This window comes from Quercus lobata, chromosome 2 (assembly GCF_001633185.2).
Source record: "Quercus lobata isolate SW786 chromosome 2, ValleyOak3.0 Primary Assembly, whole genome shotgun sequence".
NCBI lineage: Eukaryota > Viridiplantae > Streptophyta > Magnoliopsida > Fagales > Fagaceae > Quercus > Quercus lobata.
Genome location: NC_044905.1, coordinates 86,590,669 through 86,601,494, shown reverse-complemented (window position 1 = coordinate 86,601,494; position 10,826 = coordinate 86,590,669). Strand labels below are relative to the sequence as shown.

The 10,826-nt window shown below is 36.3% G+C and overlaps 2 protein-coding genes across 5 annotated transcripts; one reads left to right on the top strand and one right to left on the bottom strand.

The window, feature by feature from the left end:
- The first annotated feature begins 274 nt into the window (after nt 1-274).
- Nucleotides 275-5,167, top strand: LOC115976998 (uncharacterized protein DDB_G0284459). Of its 4 annotated transcripts, none has more exons than XM_031098615.1 (9): nt 275-519; nt 1,463-1,561; nt 1,688-2,142; nt 3,147-3,213; nt 3,325-3,378; nt 3,713-3,781; nt 3,913-3,978; nt 4,066-4,134; nt 4,862-5,167. In XM_031098615.1, the coding sequence occupies exons 1-9, from the start codon at nt 409-411 to the stop codon at nt 4,913-4,915; spliced, it is 1,044 nt and encodes a 347-aa protein (XP_030954475.1). In that variant the 5' UTR covers nt 275-408; the 3' UTR covers nt 4,916-5,167. The 4 variants fall into 4 exon arrangements, with proteins under 4 accessions (XP_030954475.1, XP_030954476.1, XP_030954474.1 ...); XM_031098616.1 differs by having other exon boundaries at nt 3,147-3,217; nt 3,332-3,378; XM_031098614.1 differs by having other exon boundaries at nt 3,144-3,217; nt 3,332-3,378.
- Nucleotides 5,168-6,034: 867 nt separating this feature from the next.
- LOC115976997 (myb family transcription factor EFM) lies at nt 6,035-8,980 on the bottom strand. The gene is made up of 4 exons (XM_031098612.1): nt 8,503-8,980; nt 7,343-7,972; nt 6,971-7,047; nt 6,035-6,776 (listed from the first exon to the last, which is right to left on the bottom strand). The coding sequence occupies exons 1-4, from the start codon at nt 8,690-8,692 to the stop codon at nt 6,279-6,281; spliced, it is 1,395 nt and encodes a 464-aa protein (XP_030954472.1). The 5' UTR covers nt 8,693-8,980; the 3' UTR covers nt 6,035-6,278.
- Between the last annotated feature and the right edge of the window lie 1,846 nt (nt 8,981-10,826).

Below are 10,826 nucleotides of genomic sequence, written 5' to 3'. Positions count from 1 at the left end.
AAAGTAGAGTAAAGTAGAATTGACCTAAAATTAATTTTTTCCAACCAACCCTATTTTACTCTCCTTCACTCTTCCTCCCTCCTCTCTCAATCCAAAGAAACCCTTACATAAGAACAAAACAAATGGTATGTAATCTTTATGATTATTAATCTAAGTATAAGTTCTATGCCAAAAAAAAAAAAAATCATAGGAAAAAAAAAAGTTAAATTAAAAAAAGAAAAGAAAGAACATGACATTAGTCCAGTAATCCAATGTTATCCATTTAAAAAAAAAAAAAAAAAAACAAACAAAGCAAAACAAAATGTTTAGTCCAAATTCCAAAATTTTCTAAAATTTTGCTTGTGACTCATCAAACCTGAGAAATTTAACCTTTTTAATTTGCTAACAAGTAACAACAACGCCATAGAAATGACGATTGACGATGAGAGCTCAATATACGTGGGAGGACTCCCCTACGATGCCACCAAGGACAGCATCCACAGAGTCTTCGAGCTTTACGGTGCCATCCTTGACGTTAAGGTCAAACATAGATATATACATATCTCTCTCTCTCTCTCTCTCTCTCTCTCTCTGTAACACACACACACACACACTCTATTGTGAGTTTGATTTTGCTTCTGATTGTCGTTTTCATTCTTTCTCGTATTTAGGGTTTATGTCACGGTTTATCTGCTCCTTTAGTTGATGCCTCTCTTGCTTTGTTTTATTCGTTATTACAGTGGGCTGTGTTTTATTTCTTAGTGGTAGATAGTTTATAGCAAAGATTCACTGACCCATGTATTGTTTGGCATTTGGGGTACGAATTTTTTTCCATTTTCAATTTATATATTTTTGGAGGTGTTTTAGCTGTAATAATTTCCTGGGAAAACATTTTATGGGAAAACAAGATTGCCCATGTGAACTAATTTTTGTGTACCGAACCTAACTGAATGGCAAGTGTTTTTGAAGAAATTTTAAGTGATCTGCGTTGGGGCACGTGGGCGTAATAGGTGGGGAATTCTTGATCAAATTTTGCATCTTTGAATGTTGACTATGTGAATTAATTGGATTGAATTTATGGTCTGTTTGGATTGAGGGAGATGGAGGGGGAGTAAAGTAGAGTAGATTTAGTCATTTAGCACAAAGTTAGCTTATTTTTAGCTAACTCTACTCTACTCCCCTCCACTCCTCCTCCTTCCCCCCTTTATCCAAACAGGCCATTAATTAGTGGGTTAGTATGTTTTGGGGTCGGAGACAGCTGAGTCCGTAACTAATTGCTTTTAACATCAAATCTTGTGTGGAATGATGGATGTAGAATGATCTTTCTTCAAATTCATGGCGTGGCCCATTTGGTTAACTCTCGTTGCTACTTGCTAGCAAGCAAATTTCGGTTGTATGTAGGTTTTTTTACCTGTTGCTTAACACATTGGTTGATTGCTAAGGATGGATAATGAACAAGTTTATTGACCCATTTTGCCTGCAGATTATTAATGATCATAGTACTAAAGGAAAATGCTATGGTTTTGTTACTTTCGTAAATCCTCGAGCAGCAAATGATGCCATCAATGACATGAATGGCAGGGTATGTGAATTTTCCATTTCTTATTTGCTTTGATGAATTATTTTCCATAAATAAAACATTAAAAATTTTCTTTTTATTGTTGGTTTGAGATTTTTAGACCTTTGACATTATAAAGCTTTATATTAGACTATTGATGGGCGAGTTGTTAGAGTGAATGGAGTAAGGACTAGAGGTGGAAGATCCAACTTTGGTAGAGAAAACTTTCGACATAATGTTGAGAGGGGCACTGACTTGGATAGAGGTAGAGATCGAGAAAGGGGTCATGATCATGATAGGGATCGGTATCAGGATCGAAATGGTGATTGGTCTAGAGAGCGTGATAGATCTCGTGACCGTGAGCTGGAGAGAGAAAGAGGACATGACCATTCACATGGTCATGATCGAGCTAGAGACCTGTTCCTTTCAAGGGATCGAGATCAAGATAGAGATATGGTAGATAACGAACACAGCAGGAACCACGACCTGGGGTGGGAAAGAGACCATGATTTGGATTTGGGACAAGGGAGGGAGTGGGACAGGACAAATGGTCATGATAAAAGTGTTGACAATGATAGAGATCAACAGCCAAAGAGACAGAACGGGTAAAATCTTTTTTAGTGTGTGAATGATTCTAGTTTATAATTTACATTTTTTATATGTACATGATTTTCATTGGTCAAGTCTTGGCATTTTTTGGTGTTTTGATATCAGAACATATTTTATGCTTTATGAATGAGCAACAGAAGCTTTCATCCATTTTATGGTCAATTAACTTGTGCACATATTACTTATTCAGGAAAAAGAGAAAAAAAGAAAAAAGAAAAAAGAAAAGAAAAGGCAATTGCTTGTATGTATCTTCTAATGTTTTCCTCTCCATTAATAGAAGGTCTGGGCTTGTGTTTGGTTTTGACATGAAGTAATTGATGCGATACTCTGAAAGACACCTTAGAGAATATGTATAAATGAAAACTTAGTAGTAGCCCCAAGTGCTTGCTCAACTCTGAGAGTGGTACTAGTAAGGTGGAACTTTGCTGTTAGTTAGTGACAGAAAATGATTTGCAGGAAATCTTTAAGCTGAGGTTTTATTTAAGATTAGCCCTTTTTGTATTGTTTCAAAACTTCTTTTCCCAGTCAATAGTATGGTTTAGATTTTTTGAAAGCATAAAATGGGAATTCTAAATCTGGCAGTGCTATATGGCTTTGATGGGCATTGAGATTTGAATTTGTGTGAATTTAAAGTTGCCATGCACTTGGTTAGCAAATAATCATGAATAAGTATTACCAACACTTTTTGAGAATCAATATGTTGTTATCCCCTGATATGTGAGTACATTAATTAGCCCCTTTAATAAAACAATCCTTAAAAAGCACTGATAATCAAGGTGCTATGGGATTTTCACATCTAGAGTTTATTCATCTTGGTATTTATTGTAACTCTGAATGCTTCTGGAAGTTAAGTATTGTGTGCTGTACAAATTTTGCATGGCACGTTGTTTTAAAATTTCATCTGTGATTCTGTTGAGAGGTTTTTAAGTCTCTTAGATGATATTGATGACAATTCACTTACACTTTTCTTCATCCTCCCCCCCTAAACTCTCTCCAGCAGTTTTGGTATTAATGACAGACGTGGAAGGCAACTTTCATCTGAAGCAAGTGATGATTACAACAATCAGGTAAGCTGAGCTTTTTTATATTTTCTTGATAAGCTTGTATACTACATGCATTGGCTTTTGCTATGTTAATTTTGGGGCCCTTTTACTTGCTTGTCCTATTTGCACTATTAGGTAAAAGAAGAACTGGAGAGATCAACTCAGAGGTTTGATGAACTTACAAAGGAGGTTAGTTATATCTTTTAAGAATTGAATTAAGAGAATCATGCTAATATTTTGACCAATTGATCATGTTACCAAAGTTGTGCATCCAATCGGCTGCCTATTTCGCAGAACCTTATGCATTTGATTTATGAAATATGTACCAAAAGTATTGGACATAAAAGCATGCTTTGCACACACAGACACATACATGCCCTGCCACGCTATACACTTCAGCCTGGGAAACACCATCTAAGGGTCTTTAACAGACCTGCCAAAGTTGTCCTGAAACTCTCTATTTTTTATCATTACCACCAGTGGTGTTGGTGGCAAAAGAAACTAAAATTATTTTCTTTGTCAGATTCCTCAGATCGAAGAGAGGTTAGTAGAGAAACAGAATCTTGTGTTGGATTTACAGAAAAAATCAAAGGTAATTTTTGTTCCAATATATTGCACTTATTTTTTAGCTGATATGCCCTTCCATTTTTATTTTCTTATCACTTCTCCAAGTCCATTAATGCCCCTTCATGTTCTCACTGGAAATATGTTAAATAAATGCAGAAACTGGAGGATGCATTGATTGCTTCAAAGAAGCACACTTCATACCGTCAGGTGCAGTTGACCAAGGTAATCATTTTGGTTATCAATCGGTTATTAAGAAACTCCTCTGGACATTGCTTGGGATTAATGGTTGCTTATTGTGAATTTTCTCAGCTTTATAAATGTTTTCTGCAAGTGAAAGATTGCTCTGACAGACTTAAAAGCTGTGAAGAAGAACTCCAGGTTTGTCTCTCTGGCTACTTGGAGGCTATGTAAATAACATTACAATAAAATGTTGTGCTTTTGCATGATGCCCACAATCTTGTTAAACACAGTGTATAAATTCATTTCTTATAAGCAGCATTCATCTCATCTCTAGGCTGTGGACATTTCGGCCTTCAGGGTATAATATATATTTAAGTGCAGTTACATATGGAACTAGCATGGGATAAGCATTTAAATTTTAATTATAAGGAGTTGATAAGATGCATTTCTAGCCTATACCCCTACCATTTATGGGCAGGGCAAAATGTAGTTTAAATTGCAAATTTCAGTAGTTGTAGCAGCATTCAATAGATGATACATGATGCAACTGCTCAGTTTAAGATATGCTTAATAAATAGTGAAAAGGTTTTCCCTTTTATACTTGTTTTGGACATGGTAAGGTGGGGGAATTGTAGTGGTATTTGTCTATGCATAGGATCAAGTCTCCCAATGAGCTTGAGCACCACCTTTTTTACCTTCTATTCCCCTCCCCTGTTATCTACCATATGAAAAAGTGTATTTTAGATCATGAATTTATGATGGATGATATATTTTGGCACCTAGTGTTAAACTTTTGTCAAGAGCTTGTAGTTCAACTGACGCTTCATGGTGTTTTCAACAGAGATGATTAGTATTCAAATCCCTCCCCCAACTATTGGTTTATCCAAAAAAAGAAAAAAATGTTAACTCAAAATTTTGCTTGCAGACTCTTGTTGATACGGCAATGTTAGAAAATGATGTTGGTGATGATGTTGGCTGAAGGGATATGGGGTCCTAGCAATTGGAAATGCATGATGTCCTGTTTAAGTTTCAGCACAGATCCGTGACACCTTTTATCTTTTAGGGTTAGCATGTAGCTTTTGCCACTTGGTATAGATTTGTGTGGATCTATCTAGGCCTATGTACATGTTAATTTCAAATCAACTGGAGAAGATATCTTGTACTAACATATGATGTTCAGACTATCAATTTCCCTTATTATCAAGGTTTCTAGTTTTCTGTGTTTTTTCTACATTGTCTTTGTTTAATGAAAAAGCTTAGTTTCATTCTTTTTTTCTTTTCACCAAGGCACAAGTTGATTGTGACATGGCAGTTATGCCAACACTGCCAGACAATCGTTAACTCTCTGAAGATTGCTTTTTTATGATGTTCTTTTGAATATCGGGTATATACACTTTAGGTCTTTAAAAAAGATCTTGAGATCTGTAACTAGTGTGAATGCCAATATGGGACATACACTTTAACCATGCAATGTCAAAATTAAAATGCTGCTTAATTTAAACAAGAAAATGAAAAGGCAATTAAGAAAACGCTGTTTATATGTTTTAAGAAAGCTGAGAGAGACACAGGGTGGAAAGAAAATCTGGCAAACACTTTCGGTGCCTCTTTCTTGGTAAACCAATTTTTTAAGTCCCCAAATAATTGAGACAAAGCTAGTTTGATTATGCAATGTATGTACCACTGTCTTTACTCAATTATTGTTCAACTTAAAATCCTATACCGACTAAAATCTACCTCCTAGTGTGGTAAAATCTTTGCAGTTTCTATCAGATTATTTGCTTCACAAAAAATTCACTACTATGGACATTTTATATGTTTATCTTTTTCTTTAGGAAGGAACTAGATACCAACTTTTAAAGTTATGGATTTGAAAGACAGAAGGATAGCCACCCGTTTGAATGGTAGTCCCCTACTCCCTGTAAAAGCATCATGAACTATGTCCATAATATTTTGCCGACGAGTAAAAACTAAGAAAACATGTAATTATTTATTTATTTATTTTGCTCATAAAAAAAGAGCATGAAATTTCATGTCCACCGGTGGACACAGGTAGTCCCGGCAGTCATTATCCATGTGCACAAAATACAAAAAGCAAATATACCTGAAAACGTCAAAAACCATATAATCCAATCTTCAATCTTTTCCAATTAGTAGGACATCAAAGCATAAAAGGAAAAGAAAACAAACACTCACTTTTTCCTTATGCCCTTTTTACCCCCCTCTAGCTACCAACATGTATTTTTTTGTTAACAACAAAATAGAATAAACACATGGATACAATACAAAGTTACAAACATGCAATAGACTCTTCTAAATCCTCTAATCCTAAAACTCTTTTAGCCTTAGAACTTGAGAGTAATCCCACTTCCATTGCTTTCCTCACCATCTTCTCTAAGTGCAACCAACCCTTTTCTCTCCCTCATTCCATTATTCTCACCACTCTCACCCTTCCAGCTGCTGCTGTCTGACTTGCCATCTTCTATACTCTCTGACCGGTCCCCCGTGCCTCGGATGTCGGATTCCGGGGAGCTGTGGGCCTGGGACGTGGTCTTGTAGACGTGTAGCTGGTGGTGGAGGTTGTGGTGATGCAATTGGTGGTGGGTTGGAGGAGGTGGTGGTGGTGCACCATAGTAGTCTTGTGGTACTGGTGATGCACAATAGTGTGGTGGTGCATGAGACCCTGGATGTGCACCATACAGTGCTGAGGCTCCTGAATGAGCTGCTGCTGCCGTGGCATACTCTGGTGGGACCCATATGCCACCTAGGACTACAAGCTGGGGTGTTGGTGCTCCAGCTGCTTGTGGGCTTGGGCTTGGTCGTCTGGTGTGAAGCCTATATTTCTGTGTACAAAAAGAGAAAAAGGAAAGACAAATCGTTATATTATAGTCTGTAGTGACTCTGTACTGCAACATTTATTCAGAGAAAATGCATTGTGCTGTGGTACGTTTGTCAGGGGGGGTTAAAATAGTACAAAGGCTCTTTAATCCCTGCCTGCATGTCTCACACACAGAGAGAGAGAGAGAGAGATCGATACCTGCAGGTGACTTTTAACTTCATCATTGGTCAAACCATCAACCTTCATCAACTCCCTGATCTGTTTTGGAGTGGCCACTGTTTCCATGGCCCAAAAAATCAGTACAATAAATGAGTAATGATAGGGATAAATAACAATTTTCACAATAATTACAACGTCACTTTCACGAGTCTATCATATTAACTGTTGTTAAATTAGACTTATTATACTAGCAATGATAATGGGTGCAGATATTGATGGTGACAATGATAGTTTGATCATCATCATGATTAAGACTAATCAAAATCCATTTGTTATTATTTTTGCTTTACTATATCAAAATGATCATGGTATTATCTTATTCATCAAAGATTTAAACCCTATATTACGTACCTTGAGAACCACCAAGCATCTGAAGAGCATTCACAAATCTCCTATGCAAGTCAGGTGACCAACACCTCCTTGCTTTCCTGTGAGTCTGATTGGTGTTAGAGGAATTGTTTGCACCATTTGTTTGCCCCTCTGATGAATTACCAGCTCCTTTTCCTTGCTCAACCACCACCCCTCCATTGCTAACCTTACCATTAATATTCTCTCTTCTAGGACAAGAAATTCCATTCTCAGTGTCCAAGCACTTCTTATCCTCCATCTCTTTTTCAGAGGAGGCAAGAGCTAGATCAGGAAGAGCCCGTAAAGTTGGACTCGGGCAAGGGTTCCTTTCTTTTGAGAATGGATGGAAGGCTCCTCCATTTCTCTGCTTGGTATCTAAAGCTAGTTTTGGACTAACATTGAATCCAATATCAGGTTCTTTAGGGGATATAATTGTGGATTGTGGTTTGGTTCCATCACTTGCTTGGCTCCATAATTGAGCAGTTTCCATCCAACTTGCCTTATCAGAATTGTTTGGTGATTTCTCTGAGATTTCAGATGTTGAGTGTTTGAGGGGTATGAATTCTTCAAGCACTGGCCTTGGACCTAGGTTCGCTCTATATGCCTGTAGCTGCTGCCTATAAGCCTCCACAGCTGAAAAAAAAATTGTAATTATGTCATTAGACAATGAAAAAAATTATCGTTTAAAATCTCGCTAGAGTTTCATATTGATGCTATGGATCCTTTTAATTTTTTAAAAATGTTTGGAAAACTAAGAGGGTCACTTTCCATTCTTCTTCTTCTTTTACTGAGTTTAGAATTAATGTTATGCTGGCTTTACTTCTTTAGAAAATGTGTTGATTGATTGGCTGCTTTGGAGTTAAAGAGAGATGAGCTCGAAAATCAAAGTTATTCACAAAGAAAGCTATATCCCTCACTTCTATAAATGAAAAAAGATAAAGAAAAAAGGATGGAAGCTGAGACATCAATGAATATCCACCATTAGTAGATAGTAAAATATATAATATCTTCATATCTATATATGCATGATTCTATGCATATCTACATATATATAACCATCGAGAAAAAAATTTATCATTGCATAAGATCTTGAATAAGCTTTTATAAGCTTGCTATTATATTATGTGCATGATCAGGTATATATATATATATATATATGGTACCATTGGTAAGGAGTTGCATGCAAAGGGGGAGCTCTCGCTTGAAAGCATCGATCTTGAGGCGTTCTTCCTCAAGACGAGAAAGGAAGTCTTCGAGCTTCTGGGTCTGGTCATTCTGGTCTCCAAAAGATTTGAGTAGCGTAGAGTAGCTATGGGGCTTGCAGTCCAGGCTTAGTTCAGAAGGTGATGCCATTTTCGTTACGTAAAAGCAGCAAGAATAAACAACTGTTTAGTAATGTTCATGCACAAATAGGAACAGAGGATAATATATGTGGGAACAAACAATGGCAAAAGAGGGTGTTTGGCTTCTTTCTTTCTTTAGATTTGAGTTCAAGTGGGAGAGAGAAAGAGAGAGCGGAAGAGAGACAGAGAGAGACAGAGAGGGGATGTTGTTTGTGAACACAAGAGGATCGAGTGGGATCGTCCTCTTTTTAGGGTTGAGTTCAAAGGGAATAAAGCAGGGTTTTGTGTGTGTGTGTGTGTGTGTGTGTGTGTGTGTGTGTGAGAGAGAGAGAGAGAGAGAGACGAAAAGAAAAAGCAGGAAGGGATAAAGCAGAGGGGATATTTAGTAACTTCTTGCAAAGAACAAAGGCTAAAAAAAGCTAAAAATGAGAGAGGTGCTGTGAGAGAAGGAATCAGAGAGTCTGACACTAGAGGGTCATGTGCTTAGGCCCTGGTTTAAGAACCTTTGTACGAATTCAAAATCACCAATACAAAAGATGATTCTCCTTCTTACTATTCTCCTTTATTTTTGTTTTCTTTTTCTTTTCGTTTGTTTTTAGTTTTATTCCCTTTATCCCTAGCGCTGTGTGACCCTATACTTCCTCTTTTACTTGTAAATCAAACTTCTCTAACAGTATAATCTTGGAGGGTTTATTATATATAAAGCTTCATCTTGTTCAACGGGTGTCCAACATCTATTTTATTCTATTCTATTATTACAAAGCTATATTTGGCTCGGTATGGATATCAATTACCTTCAATGGAACCTGGAACCCACATCAAATGAATTGCATGGTACAACTATTCTTTTAACATGTAATATAATAAGTCTAATAATACAACATTTTTTTACAACCGTTAAGTTAGCAAGAAAAAAATGATACTGTAGATATTACACTAAGGACAATTTACCATCTCAATAAGATTTTTTTTTTTTTTTTTAAAAAAAAGAAGGTTTTTTGAAGCTTATTGTATGTACAGCATTATTGTACCTATCCGGTATTGAAGTGTAAAAATAAACCATGGCAGCCCATAAAACGATCAAAAGATGTGATTGGATTCCAATTCAATGGTCATGATCTACTTATTATTTACTATGTAAAAGTTTAAGCAAGAAAAACCTCCACCACACCCAACAGCTATTAGATATTGGACACGTGTACGGCGAAGTACTACTTTGTAGGTTTCCTTACCAAGGTATATATCTCCTCCTTATAATATAAGACTTAATGATTCTAATATGATTAAGTTATATAGAAAAGACTTTGGCACGAGCATATACCATCAATATATATAAAATTTTACTAGCTAGCTACCACACCGTATATTGAAGAGAGAGAGGGAGGACATATTCAAATGGGGCTTAGTATCAATATATCCACCATGCAACTTTCTTTTTGGCTTCAAAAGTTACATAATTGCTCTAAAATTGAGTGCATTGAGAGAGAAGAAGGAATATCTAATCTAAAATGAGACATTCACTATAAAGAATATAATATTTTTCTATAAGGAAGGAATATCTAAGTTCCAATTCTGCGACTCTAAATTAAGAGAACGCAACCAGCAAAGCTTAAAGCGGAAAAACCACCCTCCAAAAGAATGATAAAGGAGCCTAAGAGAGGAATCTCCTTCTGCTACTAACTTTAATGAAGTGGGTAGGAAGGTAAGAAGATTCTCTCTTAACTTAGAGCAACTTTTATGGAGTTTTGAACCTCCGTGACAATTCGGATTCGGGTCACTGTAATGCGAGCATGTTTATCTTCGTTTTATTTTATAGTATATAGAAAAGCTGAGACATCTCTGTTCTTTTTCCAGCTAATTTATTTATTTTAAATTAAATTGATGGGAACTTAAGCAATTTTCACTTTGAAATCAGAGGAAGACATAACCAAGAACTAGTGGTTTCTATCTGTAATATGATTTTATTCTACAAGTTGGTGAAAACATTTTTGTTTTTTGAGAATCAAGTTAATTAATTTGTGAAAACATAACATAACCAAGAACTGGCCCTAAAAATTTGGACTCCTAATTCCTTAACATATCTTCTTAATTAGAGGGAGGGAAGGGGAAAGTTGGGTAGCTAGCTAGATTGAATTCTTGATTAT